General features: G+C 44.8%; 1 protein-coding gene across 5 annotated transcripts in view; it reads right to left on the bottom strand.

Moving 5' to 3' along the window:
- Positions 1-21614, bottom strand: part of CALN1 (calneuron 1) — a 137344-nt gene that overhangs the window by 48656 nt on the left and 67074 nt on the right. For all 5 annotated transcript variants that reach the window (XM_083588003.1, XM_083588004.1, XM_083588005.1 and 2 more), the window contains one exon: positions 20183-20307. In XM_083588003.1, the coding sequence (XP_083444129.1) occupies positions 20183-20307 (125 nt within the window). The remainder of the gene's footprint in view (positions 1-20182; positions 20308-21614) is intronic.

Genomic DNA, 21614 nt, shown 5'->3' with positions numbered 1-21614 from the left:
TTCTATGATTCTGTTTCCCCTCTGGCTCTAAGTGCAGCCACCCCAGTTTTACTCGTGCTGCTCCGAGGCTCTGTTCTCTTCCGCTCATACATTTCCTGGGACCTCTCCCCCCTCATACTCCCACGTCTTGCTTTTTATTCAGCCACTCTGGGCATTCAACCTAAACAAAGGCAAAAGCATATCATGCTTTGGCAAAGCAGCACAGAAATGTGGTTAAGGGCTCTGCATGGAGAGCCACTGGAACAGCAGGGGTCCCAGTTGCTCACTCCCCCCCCCCATGGTAATTCATAGTCTAAGCATTAGGTGGATCTGCCCACACAGGTGATGAAAGTAATGGTAAAAAAACTTCACGTGCTTTGCTCAAGCAGAAGACTACAAGGCTTCCCCAAACTGGCAATTGTGAATTTCGTTGATCTAATATGAAAGGGAACGTAGAACTGTTTTACTACTAGATAGTCTGGAAGTTGTTAGGAGGAGATTATGCCATTTACTCTGATTGATTGCTTTGCCAATGCTATTTATTAGTTCCATTCGCACATTATACCCAATTGCTTTAAGCTGCTTTAAATTTCATAATGTGTAACTTTGTTTCCTTTCCTGTGAATTCTATAACTCTTCGTAATTCAATTTCATACTGTTTAATAATGCCATTAGGCTTTGTTCATTAACAAACTGACTGGTTCAGTTCAGTTACAATGAGCTGTGTGCAGCTTTTGCTGGGTAAGCTTCACTCCTGGTTCCACTGAATTGCTTCTGAGCAAATCTGAACCTCAATTGGAATCCAATGGCCACATTGGCCAGGATTTGGCATGGCATGGGCTGAAGCTGGTTGGATCTTGAGATCAACAGACATTAGGAGAACACCTGAAGACAATTCCAACACAGATACAGGCTGGGGAAGTTCTCTACTTTAAAAGGCTTGTCGTAAGAGGAAGGTCTTCAGTAGGTGCCAAAAAGACAACAGAGATGGCACTTGTCTAAAATTTAACAGAAGGGAATTCCCAAGGGCAGGCACCATCACACTGCAAGTCCCATGTTCCTCTGTTGTACAGGATGGACCACCTGATCAAGTGGTATCTGCAGTGATCAATTGGGTATGTAAGGGATGAGGTGATTTCAAGGATATGAGGGCAACAGCACTGCCCCACTTGAGATTCCCAAAAACCGAGGAAGGGCCATAGTTCAGTGGTAGAGCATGTGCTGAGCAATGGACTCTGTGGGGTGGTGAATGCTTCCCTCTGTGAGGAACGGCTGTCAACCAGCTCCATCTGGTAATCCAGCTAAGGTGTTCTGTGTTCATAGTTTGCCGCAGCTTTCAGCTCGTCTCCCCACACACCCTGCAACAACCTTGAAAACACAGTGGGAATGTCCTTACTGAGATCTGCTCACTTTCAGATGCAACTGCATTGCACTTCAGCAGCTGGGTTGAGTCGCTGCCCTACTTCCACGAATCGCAGCCCAAACCCAGCAATTAAGCAGTTAAACAAGCAAAAAAGCAGCAGTACACAAGCCTTGTAAACAGGCTGTTAAGGGAATAATATTTTTGACTGGTGGCATCTAAAAATATCTTCAGAGAATTCAGGAACAGTACAAATGGGTTCTATTCCAATGAGTGAATCACACCCTCTGCCACACACACAAAAAGTAGGATAGCGCTCTCATCTTCAGCTTAGAGGGGGAAGGATCAACAGTGGACTTAGAAGGCGGCCCCAGTATATGGAGCACGGCTCAAATTGGGGGCAGGGACTAGAGAGGACATTAAGAAAGTCCACAAGACACCCCCCCCCCGCCTGCAGTCAAATAATAGCTTCTAAAACAAGCAGCTACAGGGATCACTAAAGGTACAGGCTCTGTTCAACCTCACCTGTTGGAGGCATTATGCCTCTGAATGCCAGTTCCTGGGGATCAGAATTGTAGAGTTTGAAAAGACTGGAGGATGAACTCTGCTAAAGGCAGGGTGTCACAACAGCATCCTTGAAAGGTGATCGTCCAGCACTGGTTTAAAAAGCTTTGCTGTCAAACTCATGCCAACAGGAACCCTGCTTGAGGTAATATGCATCTGAACACCTGTCACTGGGAATCACGGGGGTGGGGGAGCACTACCGTGCTCAGGTCCTGTTTGTGGGCTTCTCATAGACATCAGGTTGGCTACTGTAAGAACAGGATGTTGAGCTAGACAGGGCTCTTTTCATGTTCTTACAGGGGCTGTCCTATGTCTCCCCTTAAATCAAATCAAATCAATTTTTGTCAGCCTGAGGAAACATCCATGTTCTAAGCCTCAACGACATTGGAATACACGGCACTGCTCCTCTTTCCTCATCACAGTCTTTCAAGCTTATTTTTTCCTGCCTCCCTGAACTGCAGGTGCGCAGAGTGTGGAGTTAACAAACATTAAAATGCAATATTCAAATGAAATGAAATGAATTTGCGCAGATCTGAACAAAAGTAAGTGAAACCTGAATGAATTAAAGCATATAACAGACTTTAAATTCAGAATGCAGCACCCATTTTTAAAGGATTTCCTCCTCCCACCAGTACCTGTAGCCAGTGTGTTTTTTCCCCCTGGGGGGATGCAGGGGTACGCATACCCCTAAACATTTTGTGAATCTAAGTTTGGTCTCATTGAGGGGCAGTATTTTAAGATGAGTAGGAAAATGAGAGTACCCCTAAATATTTTTTAAAGAAAAAAAGCACTGACTGTAGCTAAAAAAATGTGCCTCCTTCAGACTTGTGGTCAGACTTTTCCCCATCTTTCCCCAAAATACATTCCAAGTATTGCTCTCTCAATTCATTTTATAAAGGGTGATATATCGTGATATGAACCTTCAACATTAGGCCAACGCATCAACTTATAATTAAAATTTTAATTTACACCTCAATCATAAGGGAAGGGGAGTGGTTTCAAACATCTGCTTAAAATTTGGTTGGAGGATTTACAGCTGTTGCACTTGTTCCCATCAGCTCCACCCAACCTGATCCGTGGTGAGATGCAAGATGTAAACCAACAATATCTGGAGGGCTACAGATCCCCAATTGCTGTCTTAAAAGAAATCCATCTGAAGAGGCCACATAATATTCTTCATCACAGTGCTTGTTGTGATGGAGATGTGAAGAACAGAGGGCCAGAGTTCTTGGCCTATGTCTATGGCAGAAGGGTGCTAATGCAGCAGTTCAGTTTTCACACTTCGTTTAGAGGCATTATGAAGTTAATTGGACCACAAAGTTGAGTCTAATTGATATTTGTATTGATTTAGCAATCTCCATGTCTCAATCCTGCTTGCAAGCTACACTTAGAAATAAAAGCTCGTCATAATTAAGACAGGAGAGGTAATTAATTGATGTTTATGGCCATAGCAAAATGCCTTGCTCATTCATCTGAATTAAACCAGTGGCCAGTTCAATGCTGTGTCTGACAAATCTGACAAGGATGAACTTTGGAATGAAATTTATATCTCTATCCATTTATATCTATATGTGTCTTAGTTAAAATGTACTCAGGTATTAAATATAGCAATAAGCAATTTCCTTACATTTCTCCCCCTCTGTAACGATGCAATATCATTTTACTTTGTGACCCTAAATTTATTCACAGTCCTCCAAACGCAGCCTAACACACACAGTGTAAAGTAAAACCAACATGTTTCATGATCTATTTCTATTAATGTATTAAATGCCAAAACATACTGCTCAACTTTTGTTCAACTAAGAAACCTAGATGTCTAGCACACACTGCTATTCTCAACACTGTTGTTACCTTTCAAGAACACAAGCAAAGCCTTGCTAGCTCAGGCCAAAAACCCCTCAGGTCTAGTATTCTGATCTCATGGTGGTGACCAGATGTTCAAGAAAAACCCGCAGACAGGACCAAAAGGGCAATGAATAACCCCAGGAACTGGTAATAGAGGCATATCACCTCTGACAGTGAAGGTAGGGAAAAAATAGCCTCCATCAGATCAAGCAAGGCAGACATCAATGCTCATAACAGACATAGATTTGGGTTGGCATATTTTGAACAGCAAAAAAGAGAACGCTCTGACAACTCTCATTTTAAACACCTCTACTATATGTAGGCTATAGAAGCTGTGGTATATTGCTGAGTGGGGCAGGAGAAGAGAGGAGGAAAGCAAGTCTTCAGCCACAAGTTGAATACCAAGTAACCCATTCTACATTGGGAAGATGTTTGCTGCTGATGCTGCAGTTGTCCATCCACTGACAACCTCAAGGCTGGATTACTGTGATGTGCTTAGTTGGTGCAGGACATTAGTTTGCTTGTGCCATCATATAGCACTTTATTTACAGGATGCTCACTGGCTGCCAATTTGCTACTGAGTCAGGTTCAAGGTGTTGCTACTCACATATAAGGATATACACAGCCCAAGACCAGATTGCTCAAGATACCACTTTATTCCTTATACTGTACTTTTCCATGTATAAGGCGCCCCTATGTATAAGATAGGGCTGCCATGTTTTGAAAAGCAAAAAATTGGACGCTATGACAACTCTCATTTTAAATACCCCTACTATAACCACTGAGCCTTGGGCTTGCCAATCTAAAGGTCAGTGGTTTGAAACCCCCTGCGACGGGGTGAGCTCCCATTACTCGGTCCCAGCTCCTGCCAACCTAGCAGTTAAAAAGCACACCAAAAAGTGCAAGTAGATAAATAGGTACCGCTCTGGCGGGAAGGTAAATAGCATTTCCGTCCACTGCTCCCGTGTCAGAGTTCCAGAAGTGGCTTATTCATGCTGGCCACATGACCCGGAAGCTGTACGCCGGCTCCCTTGGCCTGTAAAGCAAGATGAGCGCCACAACCCCAGAGATGTTCGCGACTGGACTTAACTGTCAGGGGTCCCTTTACCTTTACCTTGTAGGCTATAGAAGCTGTGATATATTGCTGAGCGGGGCAGGAGAAGAGAGGAGGAAAGCAAGTCTTCAGCCACAAGTTGAATACCAAGTAACCCGTTCTACATTGGGAAGATGTTTGCTGCTAATGCTGCAGTTGTCCATGCACTGACAACCTCAAGAGAAGAGGAAAGCAAGTCTTCATCCACCAGTTATGTCAATATCTCATCCAGAAAGTATAGTCAGAGACATTTTGGCAAATTTAAAAAATCCACTCAGACAGAAATTTTACCCCTGAAAAAGAGGATGTGTTCTGGAAAAAGAGGACACGTGGCAACCCTAATTGTAAACTGTATCAGCACGTGAGGAAGGCATACAATCCTGCCCCAAAATTCATTCATACTTTTTATGCCAGAAATAAACTTGGCATGAGCTTAACTGCAGCAACTCTCTAACCCCATAAACACTGACTGAAGACCATGCAAAATTGATTTTTTTAAAAGGAGTACCAAACTTAGTAGTTATTTAAAACGTGTAATTTGTTTAAGTTAATGCTAACTGAATCAGAAAAGGGGGGGGTGGGATATGAAAGCCAATTAAGGCATTGCAGTAACTTCAAGAATGTCTTGGAAGGACGTGAAGACACTGGACCAGAGGGGCCACCTCTCCCCCCCACAAAAAAACCATGGAATATGCATTTCAAGCTCTGCTGAGCCACTGGCCCCCCTCTTCCCTTCTTTCATGCAGTTTATTCTAGTTCATTCTGCCCCACAGGTCTACAGTTTCATCAGCTTCCCCTCACTGTCACTCTCTTGCACTAGCAGATCTATACAGTGGTACCTCGGGTTACATACGCTTCAGGTTACAGACTCCGCTAACCCAGAAATAGTACCTCGGGTTAAGAACTTTGCTTCTGGATGAGAACAGAAATTGCACACTGGCAGTGTGGCGGCAGCGGGAGGCCCCATTAGCTAAAGTGGTGCTTCAGGTTAAGAACAGTTTCAGGTTAAGAACGACCTCCGGAATGAATTAAGTACTTAACCCGAGGAACCACTGTATTGTCAGATACTTCCCCAATATATCTCTCACCATAGCGAGAAAGACTATGAGCAGTTGAGCTGTGTGCCTACTCAGTTTACTGTCCAGGTGTCACTGATGGGAATTTCAAGCCCTTCTGAGGCGTCTTTCAGTCATGGTTGGTGCCCAGTGGGACTAGTAAGGTAGAAAGCAGGGAAAACAAGGGAGGTGGAGCCCAGGACAGGAACAGCCAATTAATTCCCCAAGGGCAAACTGAGACTAAGGAGGAGGAAGCTCACAGTCAGTGCCACTTCCTGAATTGGCTGTAAGTAAGAAGGTGGGTAGGGACACGGGTGGCGCTGTGTGTTAAACCACAGAGCCTAGGACTTGCCGATCAGAAGGTCGGTGGTTCGAATCCCCACGACGGGGTGAGCTCCCGTTGCTCGGTCCCTGCTCCTGCCCAACCTAGCAGTTCGAAAGCACGAAGTGCAAGTGGATAAATAGGTACCGCTCTGGCAGGAAGGCAAACGGCGTTTCTGTGCACTGTTCTGGTTTTGCCAGAAGGGGCTCAGTCATGCTGGCCACATGACCCGGAAGCTGTACGCCGGCTCCCTCGGCCAATAAAGCGAGATGAGCGCCACAACCCTAGAGTCTTCCGCGGCTGGACCTAATGGTCAGGGGTCCCTTTACCTTTACTTAAGAAGGTGGGTAGGCTGGGGCAGTGCCCCATTCACCCTAATGAACCAGCCTCCATTGCGTTCTTTTTCTTTAAACCACTCTCTAACCGCGCAGCTTTTCAAATGGAAGTAAGATACATTGGGTTGCATCCAACTAAGTCAGGATTGCCATATTTCAAAAAGTGAAAATTCAGATGTGCAAAATAAATAAAAAAAATCAGTTTAATGAAATTCACCAAGATCTACACTTTCGACATGGGCTGCCATATGTCTGGGTTTTCCTGGACATTTCAGTGATTTCCACCCAGATGCTGAGAACAAGGCTTTGTCCAGGAAATTCCAGACGTATGCCAACCCTAAACTAAGTCATGCTCTGTGTAGACCCACTGAATTTTCAACAGGTCTGCTCCGATTAGGACTAGCATAGGATTCAACCTATATGCACTCTGTGGGTATCAGGAGAACAAACCCCCCAGACAGAAAATGTAAACATGCCAGATCCCCTTTCAGAGATGCTGCCACAAAGTCAATTTTGAGAGCGTCCACTCCACAACAGCAGTATTGTGATAAGTGAGATGCAGAAAAATAATAATGAAAGGCCTGCATTAAAATTGCATGAACACTAATAAATGACTTGCATTTTTTTTAAAAAAAACCCAACAACAACAACCCCAAAACCTTCTGGATGACTCAGCATCAAAAACCTACCCTGTGGTTCTGTGCACAGAGTCCTTTTTAGCAATACAGAGGAAAGTGTTGTCAAGTCACACTGAGTTTAATAACACAAGACTATAAAAAGAAAAGAGTTTGCTATGAGAGGTCTGCTATTGAGATCACTGTGGGACATAAAAAACACTTCCTCCTAATTATATAGGACCTTAGTCACAGGTACAGATCATAGCTTTCAGATGCATATTCAATGATGTGCTAAAATGAGAATGGGAATGCATGGTTAAGCGCTCAGATGATCCCGGCTGGGGGAGCGGGGGGGGGGGGGGAGACACAGCTTGTAAATAAAACATTTAAAAATGGCTGCATTTTGTTCCCCTTGGTGCATTATTCATTTCTGTAATCACCATTTAAGGAAACGGGGGGGGGGGGCTCACAAACCTATAAGAACTGCAGAGTTCTTAGACCACATTCAATGACTTGTATCTAATGCTAGTCTTGTGCAGAGTAGACCCATTGAAAATGAAGGACATGACTAGGGCTGGGCAATATCTGTTTTTCAACATCATGATATATCACCAGCTAAACACTGTGATATACCAAAATATCACAACATCTGAAATAAGGATGGAACTATGTACTGTAGAGGTGAACATCAGGGCTAGGTGATATCTGGCTTTCAACACTGCAATATATCACCAGCTAAGCATCACAATATACTGATATATCATGATGTGTGAAATCAGTATATTGTGATATACTGATATATCATGATGTGTGAAATATGCAGAGGTATGGGCTGATTTCACAGTTTTCCCTGCATCATGATTTTTGTGTAGTATGCACACACACACTCACATCATGATTGGTGATATATTGCCAGGTCGAAAATAATGAAACCTATACCACGATATGGACTTCAAACTGGTTTTGGACGATATATCGATATATCACCCAGCTCTAGTGTGCTCCACATCTAGCTGTCTACAAATCATGCAGTTTGTGGGGGAAGGGCTGTAGCACCTGTTTCACTTGCAGAAGCTTCCAGGTTCGATCCCCGACATCTCCCATTAGGGCTGAGAGAGAACCTAGACTGACACCCCAGAGAGCTGCTGCCAGTCAGTGTGGCCAATATTGTGATGGATGGGCCAAGATTTAAACTCAATATAAGGCACCCTCCTACGTCCCTTATGCAATGTACATAAACAAAGCAGGTTCACACATATAGATTTATAGTTCAACCCAAGAATCCTTCCCAAAATGATTGGTGAAGTAGAGACAGTTTAGCGTTCCCCTGGGTTGGAATTAATAAATGCAAGAAAGGGTGTCCAGGTTGCTTCAAATGCGTCATGCTCCATGTCTCTCCTAGCCAGTCTGCACTGCTGCGTAACTTGCCAGCTGGCGTCAGCAGCCAGACTCTGTAATACCATTCCTTTAGGGACAAACTTCTCATCGACTTTCCAAAAGGGAAAGCTATGAGCAGCTATGAGAAGATAAGAGATTGAATTCTTACAGATTGAATTCTTAGTTTGATCCTAGAGCAAAGCACAAGAAGAGGCCCGAATTCACGTACCTGCCTTGCTGCACCACAGTCCCTATAACCACGAAGGTACTTTTGCAAAAAAAACCCTCACCCTTAAACACTCTCACAAGAGAAGTAGTGACCGCCCTCATCCCTGACATCTCCTCCCTTCCTGATGTAGAATCATAGAGTTGTAGAACTGTAGAGTTGGAAGGGACTTCAAAGGTCATCAAACTCCTGCAATGCAGGAATCACAACTGAAGAATACCTGACAGATGCCCACCCAACGTCTCTTTAAAAATCTCCAGTGAAAGAGAGTTCACCACCTTCCAAGGTAGTCCATTTCACTGTTGAACAGCTCTCACCACCAGGAAGTTCTTCCTAATGTTTTGTTGAAATATCCTTTTTCGCCATTTGACTCCACTAGTTCAGGCCCTCCTCTCAGCTTGCTCCATCTTCCATGTGCCAGTCCTAGAGATATTTGAAGGTGACTTCAAATCTCAGTCACCTTCTCTTCTCCAGGATAAACAACATTCATAAAGGGGGGCTTTGACAAATGGTTGAGGGAGTTGGGTATGTTTAGCCTGGAGAAGAGAAGACTAAGAAGTATCACAATAGCCATCTTCAAATATCTGAAGGGCTTTCACATGGAAGATGGTGCAAGCTTGTTTTCTGCTGTTCTGGAAGGCCCTACACCCAGAATAAGACAAAACAGAGCACATGTTTTCAGGACACACTGCCAGAGTGAGGAAGACTATCATCTGGTAACCCCAGTTTGCTCACCACCAGTGGTGCCCACTGGGGCTGGTGGGGCAGAAGATAGGCATACCAACTGTAGGTGGTGCCAGAGCCAATGACAGGCAGATCCAGCTGATTTTGTCCGATCCTCATTGCTGCTAAGTTCTACAAGGGCTTCAAAATGTTTGTGCTTGACTGGGACAGGGGTCGTGGCCTTTTTTCATCGCCATGAGCTTAGATAGTGGCAACAGCGATTGATACCGCTGTGCTTGGCAAACTGAAGGAGATCCACAAAGGAGGAGGAAGCGTACAGGCATGACCACGTCTGTACTGGTCAGAAGTAAGAAGACAGGTAAGTGGAGGGCTGGCTGGGGATGGGCTGAGATTGATGGGGGCAGTGTCCCAATTGCACTAATGAATCACCCTCCACTGTATACAATTGCAGCCTGCACTCATTTTCCTGAGCAAGCTATATTTGCCTCTGAGCTTCCACACTTCCTGAATAAGCTACTTGCCTCTGAGCTTCCACACTTTCTGAGCAAGCTACTTGCCTCTGAGTTTCCACACTTCCCGAGCAAGCTATTTGCCTCTGAGCTTCCACACTTCCTGAGCAAGCTATTTGCCTCTGAGCTTCCACACTTCCTGAGCAAGCTACTTGCCTCTGAGCTTCCACACTTCCTGAGCAAGCTATATTTGCCTCTGAGCTTCCACACATCCTGAGCAAGCTATATTTGCCTCTGAGCTTCCACACTTCCTGAGCAAGCTATTTGCCTCTGAGCTTCCACACTTCCTGAGCGTCCACATTTCCTGAGCAAACTATATTTGCCTCTGAGCTTCCACACCGTGAGCTTCCAGAGAAAGGGCTTTGGGACCTGCTTTGTTGTAATGGCGATCCAATTAATTTCACCATTAGCTTGTATAAATACCAATACTGTTAGCCCTGGCTTTGCCTTTCACCCACCCATCCTGGCCCAATGGGCTGCGTGCATCATTGCAGCTTCCCAACTCGCCCAAAGCCCACCTAGGAATTATGCGATTTCCCCCCAACATATTTATTATCCTCTCTCCTCCTTCCTTTATCCTTTCCAACAATAGCCCATTATTATAATGCCTCCTGTAGGGGTGACTCAGCAGTGATGATCCCATTCACTGTTAGATATATTTCCAATCTGTGAACTGCATTTTTAGCCATTTGCAATATTAAAAGGAGCAAAGGGGGGCATTCGAGACAAAGGAGTTTGCATAAACCTGTCTGAGGCAGTGCAAGAATTGCCAGGCGTTTAAGCTGAAGTGGTGTTCCGGCTGCCTGAATTAATTTGCTCAAACGTAGACATCATTACCCATATGGCACAGTTTTAAATAGAAACCCTTAACGCACCTCAGAATCCTCCCAAGACACCTGTTATGGATGGCATGTCAGTTTCAACCTGGCAATTTACTCTTGAGTTACACAATTTAATATCAATTAAAAATCACCTCATTGTGTGTTGATTTTTTAAGAGTTCTCTTTCAAAAGGTATGTGTAGGGGAAAGGCAAATCAAAATCCAAATGCTTCCATACTACTACAAATAATAAATGGCACTGCTAGGACTAACTTTGTGATGAGAGTAATTAGCTCTGGAGCATAGTATTCCAAATGCTATCACACCATAGATTTGTATAATGGCATTACGATATTGGCAGGGTTCCCCTCCCCCAGTTCCTTTCCTAATGATTCCTGGCATGAAATTTTCCCTTTTCACAGCTGCCACACATTGGATTTAGGAGTCACCTCCAAAATCTAGCAGCCAGGGTAACAAATGGACAATGGGGTGTACCTATGCCAGGAAACAAAACCAATTCACCACTGCGAGCTGGCTCCAGGAGGAAGAAGAAGAAGAAGAAGAAGAAGAAGAAGAAGAAGAAGAAGAAGAAGAAGGAGGAGGAGGAGGAGGAGGAGGAGGAGGAGGAGGAGGAGAAGAAGAAGAATGGGAGGAGGAGGAGTTTGGACTTGATATCCTGCCTTTCACTCCCTTTAAGGAGTCTCAAAATGGCTAACAATCTCCTTTCCCTTCATTCCCCCAAAACAAACACTCTGTGAGGTGAGTGAGGCTGAGAGACTTCAGAAAAGTGTGACTAGTCCAAGGTCACCCAGCAGCTGCATGTGGAGGAGTGGGGAAGCGAACCCGGTTCACCAGATTACGAGTCCACCACTCTTAACCGCTATACCACGCTGGCTCTGCAGCATGGAGAACTTGCCCAATCTTGCCCAGGAACTTGCCCAGTCTTGTCAAGGCTTATTTTGAGTAACCTGCATAGGATTCAGTGCCGGATTTACGTATAAGCTAAACAAGCTATAGCTTAGGGCCCCACTCTCTTGCCCCCCCAAAAGATCACTATTAATATACTTCTTCTTAATTGTATTTCAGTTCAACAATTACTTTGATAAAATACATGTTTTGTTATGTGCAAATGGCTTTAGATACCTGTTAGGTCCATAAATTACCATATAGCATATATTCAACACAAAAAACAGTGACAATTTGTTGTTGAGAAAGGACAGCTGGACATATGGGACCCCATTACTTTCAGAAGCTTAGGTAAAGGTAAAGGGACCCCTGACTGTTAGGTCCAGTCGTGGCCGACTCTGGGGTTGCGGCGCTCATCTCGCTTTATTGGCCAAGGGAGCCGGCGTACAGCTTCCGGGTCATGTGGCCAGCATGACTAAGCCGCTTCTGGCGAACCAGAGCGGCGCACAGAAATGCCGTTTACCTTCCCGCTTGAGTGGTACCTATTTATCTACTTGCACTTTGACGTGCTTTCAAATTGCTAGGTTGGCAGATTTGACTTAAACCCCCACCACCACCTTTTTCGGGCCTGTGGGCACATTCTGCCATAGGCAATACCAGAAAATACCAGAAAATGTGTTTGGGGGTGGCTAATCACAAAAGGATTCCTGCGGAGGACAACTCCACACACACATAATGCCCCCCCCCCCAATCAATTCCTGTTGAAGGAACTCTCAATCTCCTCTTCTCTTTTCTACCAGCAGAAATCCACTCCACCATTTATCTCCCCCTCTCTCCCACAGGAACATCACCCCGAAACGCACAGAAATAGATCCCGTCTCAGAATTACCTGCACTAAAACTCTCTCTTTGTTTCTCAGAATCTCTGCTGCCTCTTCTCTCTCTATGGGCTGGCTAAGGAATCAAGACCCCCCCTCTCTGTTTACATAATCTCTCATGCCACCAGTGGGTGTTCAGGGTTCTTTCAATTATTAGCTGTGTGACATTTCCAGTTTATAGAATGATTTTTTAAAAAACCATATGAAACAGAACGCTAACAAGTCATTAGAAGTGTGGGGCTGTAAGTGGCTGGTGTGGGTGGGTGCCATTGCAGGATTTGCATGCCATGCCCACAGCAGGTTCTGAACTTCCCAGATGCCCCGATTGGCCAAACAAACAAACCTTAGCAACTTTTCATCTAACCACTGCACCACACTGTTCTATTCCATAAGCCAAGCAATAAGTATTGCACATGTTAACCACTAGGTGGTGCCCTCTGCAAACAATTAAGTCCCCCACCCCCCAAAAAATATGTTTCAAAACAACGGTATCCAGTGTCTCATGTCGCAGGTAGTTGGTGCCACAGGATTTAATGGGCAATAAAAGCTTGAGTAATTTTTAAGCGCTGCTTGGAACTTCACAAAATGAATTAAGGCTTGCCTTCCCTGACAACAATAAATAATGTCCATTAGTAAGCTCTCACCAAAATTGGAGTGAGGTATACGAAATGCCCGTTTAAGAAAATGAGTGAAAATGGTCAGCACGTCCATTTTCAATATTCTTAAACTTCCTATACTTGTGGCAATTTTTATCGGAGGCATGTGAAATTTGGCATATCTGCGGATGCCATCAGTTAGATCATGCATGGCAAGTTTCAAGTTACTAGCTCAATGGTTGCCAACTTTTCATAAAATGTATATACTGCTTGACTGTAAAAGCGGTTTACAAAAAAGAATAAATCAATAAAATCATAAATAAAACAGTTTAAAGCGGCTATTTAACACACTCAAATAGTAACTAAAACCAGTGATCGGCTAAAAACAGATTTAAAACACATGTGCACAGTAGGCTTGTCTAAATGGACATGTTTTGAGTAGGTACTAAAAACAGTACAGCGAAGAAACCTGCCTGATGTCAAAAAGCTAGGAATTCCAAAATGTGGGTGCTGCCACAGTAAAATATCAACTTCTTACAAATGCAGAATGAATATTATTTCGTACCTCTAACAGTGTCATTTTTGCAGATCGAAGCAATGGACATATATACAGTAAAACGATCTCACAAGTAGACTGGTCCTAAGTTGTTAAGGGCTTCATATACTAACAGTAAAGCGTGTTCTCCTTCATGGAGAGCATGTGTTGCGGTGGGGGCCGCCAGGACACTCCAAAGTTGGGGGCAGGCTAATTGATCGTTGGCCACTGATGCAATTGGGGCTTCCCTTGTTGTTGGGAAGAAGTTAATGTTGCCATTTGTTGATTGACAGCCAGAAACGCTAAAACTCCTTGCACGAGGCTAGGGCTTCCTCTTTTCGCCCGTGCATTGGATTGCCTGTCCCCCCCTCCCTAGAATTAGGGTTGTTCGCTTTGACCTTGCTATGCCTGTCATGGGGTCCTCTGCTCTTGGGGCAGGGGCCTGGTAGGAATTTTGTCCATCTGGCTGATTGGCTGGGGCCATTTGGTTTTTGCCTACTGCGTAGCAAATCATCACAACTTGTAAGGTTGCGGTTAGGCATTGGTTTATGGTTTGGTTGGTTGAGGGGCATGGATTGGCTGTGCCTGCTCCTCTAATGCTGCTGCTGCAAGGGATTCTGTTAAAGGAATCAGGGGCTAACTATTGCTTGTCCACTCTGTCAAGGGGGCTCGGGCCATAGCAATGAGCTCCTGGTTGCATTTGGGGAGGGCTGAGGGCAGATTCCCTGCTCCATCGCTACCCCCAAGTGTATTCCCCTTTTCTGACTTTCGCATCGTGCGGAATGTCAGTCTGTCCCCCATGGTGGGTGCAGATAGCCGCAACCAATGCCTAAGCGACCACTCACATTTAATAAAGTTTTGGCCAAAATGATGCCTAAAACCTCAAACAAAAATTCTGTGTGATGTGTGAGTTATTGGGGTGGCCCTGGGGACCTTGACACGCAACAAGAACTTTAGAAGCTTTAGACTAGGGTTGGCCACTGTTAAAATAGGATGCTGGACTAGATGGGCATTGGCCTGATGCGGCAACCTCTATGGTTGATGGGACTGTGCAGGGGTCAAAAGGGGCCTGGGCTGGTAAAGAAGTTCATGAGGTATAGTGCAAAAAAATTAATAAGGAACTAAGATTCTCATAGATAACTGGCATGGGCATGTGCAGAGTGCACCTATCTTGCCATTAGGGAACTTCTGTATCTAATACGACAATTCTACAATACAACAGTATTCTTAGACTTAAGACACAAACTCACAAACCTCCAGCCCAGTATTCACACACTTGTCAAAGCCCATCAGGTCCATCCATCTCATTAGAGAAGGTAAAAAGTATGGTTTCATTATTTACACTTGCTTTACTTCCTTATTCCTTCCTTCATGGTGCTTGAGCGCTAAGAAATGTTGATGATATATTGATATTCCTTGACTTTATTTTGTTTACATTTGGAAGGATTTGGGTTGAGGCCCATGGAAACTTTCTAAGTTCATCAAGGAGCCAAGAAAGCCACCAGTTTGGGAAGCCTTGACATCAAACTCTGAGGTTTACAATGGCTGAACCTGTCCTTGGTTTGGGTTGGGTTCCTTTGCACCAGTCACCTTAGCTAAAGGGGCAGCTATGTGCTGTTTAAACACACCCAGCTCACCACAGTGGACAATTCAATGACCTGGGTGCAGTGTGCTGTATCTTTAAGCCAGCTTTAGATCAGACAACTCATCACCTAGATGACTGACCTTTGTCAACTGGATTGCCCGAGCGCCTTGGCTGTGCTGCAATTTGTTCCCAGGCGAGAGTGATCAGTTCTGCCCTAGTTCACTCTCAGCTGGGTCCATTTGTGCCCATGCTATACTTCTTCAGAGTGTAAGGAGGGGATCACACGAGTGAATTATTATCTTTACAAAGCAATCTCCATCACGTAGAACATTGGAACGTCAGGGGGAATGGGTCTCTCTTAGGCTTCTTGCAGATGTGGCAGTTTTATAATTTTTATTAATGACATCTTGAAGCAATTTCACAATGAGAGAAAGAGAGAGAGAGCACAATTGCATATGCAAAAATCTTTCAAAACCAAACACAGATACCTACTAAGATGCAAATCTTCACTGAGGAATCTTGTTAAAATAAGAAAGCCTCCCACCAGTGGCATTGTATAGTCTTATACTCCATGAGCTTAAGGGATGTGGCAGGTGGGGGTACTAGGCAGGGACATATCGTGGGTTGTGTGAGCCCCGGGCACACAGAGTAGGTGCTCACACGCGTCCCCAGTACAGCTGGTGTTCCTCTCCACCCACCAAGGGCCACACCAACTAGCTGGGCTCCCCCCTGTGTGGGCAGGCAGGCAGGCAGCTCAGTGTGGAACCACTTTGCTCTGGTATGGGTGGGGTTGCTCTAGCAGTGGCGGCAAGGGCTAGGATGGCACCCACTTGGGCAGTGCACACGCTTTTGTGCCCACCCTGGGCACCGGTAACTGACACTACACTACTGGTACTAAGGAAGGCTGCTGAAAAAGAGTACACCACCCTTTGAACTGGACCCTAAACTAAACTTTCATTCGGTGAAGTTTGGTTTTGAGACTCTGCACCATTTGACACGGGAGAAGGCACTTAGAGACCCTGCTGAGCCCTTAAGCTTATGGGCTGCTCTGCTAGCAAGAAATATAACACAGGTAGTTATAAATAGAACAAAACTACTGCTAAAAAGTTCAAGAGAGAGATCATCCTTCTAGTTTTTGTATTGCTTCAGCCAGTATTTAGGGGAACAAGCATTCTACCCATGCATGCTGTTACAGAGATTTCAGAGAATCCAAATCATCTTCAACACAAATGGAACTTTCCACCTCTCATTTTTAAGCGCCCCTAGGAAGCAAATGTTTTCAGCTTAGCTGAAAGACTGGGATATCACCAGGAAGCTATGATTGCAACAAAAACTGTGCTAGCAAAAAAAATGCATTGGGAATTCCCATGAGAAACTGATTGTCTAACAGGTGAAGAAAAACAGACTATTAGCAAAAAGCTCTAGCGACATTATGCAAAAAACAAAACAAAACCCCACACGTACACAGATACTTCATGCAACTCAAGCAGGGGGGTGGGGTGGGGACAAGGCAGAAACCAATGTGCTGAATTCACACTCACAGTTTTTATAACACAACTATCAGAGAGAGCATCCATTATGCCTCTTTCCACTACAGAAACGCTTTCATTCAGAAAGACACATTTCCGTTCATAACCAAGTCTACAAGTTGAGCCCATCTACAAGTTCAGAAGAAGGACGTGCCACTGCGAACCCTGAACTGAGCATTAGTGTGTGTGTGTGTGTGTGTGTGTGTGTGTGTGTGTGTGTAACAGGTGTCCCTTAAAGAGAACCCATTCATACCCAAATTCTCTGTAAGATTAACCAGAATGGAGGAAGTCAGCTCTGAAGCATTGCCTTCACATCTACACACCTGCCCTGTCTGAAAGTAAAAATTAAGAAGGGGCTGGCCATGCGCAGCTCTCATGTCCCACCTCACTGGATTGTTGTCTAATACTAATAAACAAATTGTGTAAAACAGGGGTGGGGAAACCTGTGGCTATCCAGATCTTGCAGAACTACAATTCCCAATAGCTACAGCTCACATGGGCAAAGGCTGGGAGGTGATGGGACCTGGAGTTCAGCATTATTTGGACAGCTGTTATTGTTTAGTCGTTTAGTCATGTCTGACTCTTCGTGACCCCATGGATCAGAGCACACCAGGCACTCCTGTCTTCCACTGCCTCCCACAGTTTGGTCAAACTCATGCTGGTGGCTTTGAGAACACTGTCCAACCATCTCATCCTCTGTCGTCCCCTTCTCCTTGTGCCCTCCATCTTGCCCAACATCAGGGTCTTTTCCAGGGAGTCTTCTCTTCTCATGAGGTGGCCAAAGTATTGGAGCCTCAGCTTCACGATCTGTCCTTCCAGTGAGCACTCAGGGCTGATTTCCTTAAGAATGGAGAGGTTGGATCTTCTTGCAGTCCATGGGACTCTCAAGAGTCTCCTCCAACATTTGGACAGCTACAAGTAAATAATGCATCTCAGGGAGGTCAAGGAGTCCTGGCTGCCCCTGATTATGAAAAATAGCATCAGAATATAAGCATAGCTCCCTGGGTCAGGCCAAAGGCCCATCTACTTCAGCATCTTGTTCTCACTAGCCAGATTCCTGTGGGAAATCAGGGAGCAGAACGTGGCACAACAGCATTTTCCCCTCTTGTGCTTTCCAGCAACTGGTATTCGGAAACATTGCTGCTTCAAACTTTGGGGGTAGCCGTTAAGAGCCTTCTCCTCCACAAATCTGTCCAACCCTCTTTTAAAGCCATCCAAGTTGCTGGCCATCACTGCCTCCTGAGGGAGCGAGTCTCATAGTTTAAATATGTGCTACATATAATAATAATAATATTTTTTTATTTATACCCCACCCATCTGGCTGGGTTTCCCCAGCCACTCTGGGCGGCTTCCAACAGAATATTAAAATACAATAACCTATTAAACATTAAAAGCTTCCCTAAACAGGACTGCCTTCAGATGTCTTCTAAAAGTCTGGTAGTTGTTTTTCTCTTTGACATCTAGTGGGAGGGCGTTCCACAGGGCGGGTGCCACTGCCAAGAAGGTCCTCTGCCTGGTTCCCTGTAGCTTGGCTTCTCGCAGTGAGGGAACCGCTAGAAGACCCTCGGCGCTGGACATCAGTGTCTGGGCAGAATGATGGGGGTGGCCTTCAGGTATACTGGACCGAGGCCGTTTAGGGCTTTAAAGGTCAGCACCAACACTTTGAATTGTACTCGGGAACATACTGGGAGCCAGTGTAGGTCTTTCAAGACTGGTGTTACGTAGTCTCGGCGGCCGCTCCCAGTCACCAGTCTAGCTGCCACATTCTGGATTAGTTGTAGTTTCTGGGTCACCTTCAAAGGTAGCCCCACGTAGAGCACATTGCAGTAGTCCAAGTGAGAGATAACCAGAGCATGCACCACACTGGCGAGGCAGTCCGTGGGCAGAGAGGGTCTCAGCCTGCGTACCAGATGGAGCTGGTAAACAGCTGCCCTGGACACAGAACTGACCTGCACCTACATGAAGAAGCCCTTTCTTTTATCTGTCCTAAACCTTCCAACATTCAGCTTCATTGGATGTCCCTGAGTTCCAGTGTTATGAGAGAGGGACAAAAACCTTTATCTATCCACTTTCTTCATGCCATGCATAATTTCCTAAACTTCTATCATGTTGCCTCTTACTCGCCTTTTCTCAAATTCTGCAACATTTCTCTGTAAGGGAGTTGCTCCACCCCCTTGATCATTTTTGTGGCCCTTTTCTGAACCTTTTCTGACTCTACAATATCATTTTTGAGGTGAGGCAACCAGAACTGTTCACAAGTTCTCCAAATGTGGTCGTATCTGTCAGTTTGCATTTCTTAGTGCAGAAAGTATTGATCTGATACGTAGAGATCTTCCTTATTCTAATTAATTCAAGAGGGTTTTGGAAGCTTCTCTGTGTGAAAGAAACAAGCAGAAGGTTTGTGATGTTTGGGTTATTCCTTCAGAGAAGCTCAGTACAACTGGTTTAAACTGGTTCTCTTATCTCTTTCTGTCAAGGTCATGCTGACTACAAAAGTAAGGCCAGAAGGAGCCTGGGTTTCACTTTCTCTTTCTGCTGTGGTGTTCTGTATATATTATGTACAGTGTTAAGGTTTAGACTTATAATAAGTTATTGTAAGCCTAAGTTAAGTCTGCTGCAATTGGATTTCTTATGGACAGTGCCAATCCTGAATGTATTGGATTTGTGACCATTATGCTCATTTGCCTTCAGTAGCAGGAAAGCTCTGCTGGATGAAATACAATTGCCTCTGGTCTATTTTTGGGAATCCTGCAATGTGTTTTAAGTTTTTATTCTGCTAACTATACAATGCAGTCTGCTCTGGATCAATACTGAGTAGAACTCCATGACAATACCATACTCTAATGGCACGATGATATTGGCAGTTTCCTTTTCAATTTCTTTCCTAATGATCCTTAGCATGAAAGCTGCCTTTTTCACGGCTATGGCACACTGGGTTTACATCTTATTTGAGCTGTCAACTGTGACCCCAAGGCTTTGCTCCTGGCCTCTCACCTCCAGTTCAGACCCCATGAGTGCATATATGAAATTAAGAGGGTTGGGTTTTTTTTGTTCCAACATGCATCCTCTTGCAGCTTCCCAGTTTGTTGATCTGAGAAAGGCCAGTGGGAGGAGTTACCTTATGCCATCTTCAATTGAACTTCAATAGATGCATGGGAAGATGGAATCAAGTCCCTGTGATCAGCAATCTCACAATTATTATTCTTTTAAAAAGTTAATATTCTAAATTTTCAGACACACTACCGAAGTAACCATTTTCTGGCCCATCCCATGCATATCTTTCAACTCACAATTTGCAAGGTCATAAGGATTTAATTTTTAAAAACGGAGTGCCATGATTCTCCAACTTGTTGGTGAATCATCCTTACCGTCCAACTCTTCCACTGAGATGTTGGCCAACTGCTCACTGTCACTGCCAGCTGAGAGTGACCGGTTCAGATAGTTCCCCTTGTACAACAGCCCAGCCGTGACATGGTGGAATGGCATCTTCTCCCTAATGGGAGAGAGAAGAAACTATGTGAGATCTCCTTTGGATAGCAGTCCAGGCTTCTTCTGGAAACAAAGCAACAACTAACTCTGGAATGAGTAATAAAACAAAGGGTGAATTAATTTGACGGAATAATAGAGATCTTGAAGAGTTAAGGTGGTTGAACACCACTGCAATGCTTTTTATTTATGTTCTGAAATACTGTGTTCTCTCTTTCCCAAGGGGACCTCTAAGATAGCTTACAGAAATGTGAACACCAAATATTAAATATGTAACACATAGCATCAAATATCTCCACTGCATCCGCATCAGAAATACTGCTTTACATATGGATAACTTCAAGCCATATCCTTCCACATCCCAGGCTTAACTTATTCCCAAAACCTTTCCTATAGACCAAATATGTATTGCTTGTCAAATGGTGAGCAGCATTTGATGCAAATGGGCTTTTGTCAGGGGCTGGGCAGAGGAGGAATGGTGGAGACAGCCTCCCCATCCTGACCTTTCCAGGGAGGAGAAAGAGGAAGACTGTATAGATTTGCAACAGGGGTTTGAGGGAGACAGCAGCTCAGAGACAGATGAAGGGGAAAGTTGGGAAATCCTGGGAGAGCCAGAGCAACACCTTGCTGACACGTTGTCCTTCGAAAGCATTCCAGACCCTCCATCTCCCAGAACCTGGCGAGCCTTAAAAGTAGGAGAGCAAAGAGCTCAAAGACAGAGGACGCGTAGCAGTACCCGTAGAGGAGACAATAAGAATGAGGAATAAGGAAGTGGGAGAGACTGGGGGTGCAGATTCACTTGGGACAACACCATTATCCAAGAGGCTGGGTCCTATAGCCTCTCTGTGTAAATATTTAAATACAAAAGAGCTATAAGAAACTTTTCCTTGTCTTTGTACTTTCCTGGGCAACCAGCCGGGAGCCACTGACAGCATCCTGACAGCTTTTATTGGGAGGGTGTTCCATAACTGTTGTGACATAGCCAAAATGGCACTGGCTTTTGTGCCCGCCCACCTCATCGGTGACTCACAAAATGCGAGAACATAAGAACAGCCCACTGAATCAAGCCAATGGCCCAACTTGGCCAGCATCCTGTCTCACAGGAGCCAATGAGATGTCTTTGGGAACCTGAGCAGAAGAGCATTCTGCCTGCCAGTCACTCCCAGCAACTGGTATTCAGAGGCATACAGACCCTAACATTGGAGGTGGAATATAGCCATTGTGGCTAGCAGTCATCCACAGCTTTCTTCTCCATGATTTTGTCAAACAGCTGGAGAATCACAGTACCTGTTGGGGCTGCAGAGACCAGGAACT

The sequence above is a fragment of the Podarcis filfolensis genome (genome assembly GCF_964270895.1).
Source record: "Podarcis filfolensis genome assembly, chromosome: 15".
Lineage (NCBI taxonomy): Eukaryota > Metazoa > Chordata > Lepidosauria > Squamata > Lacertidae > Podarcis > Podarcis filfolensis.
This window is presented reverse-complemented; position numbering and strand designations above follow the sequence as displayed.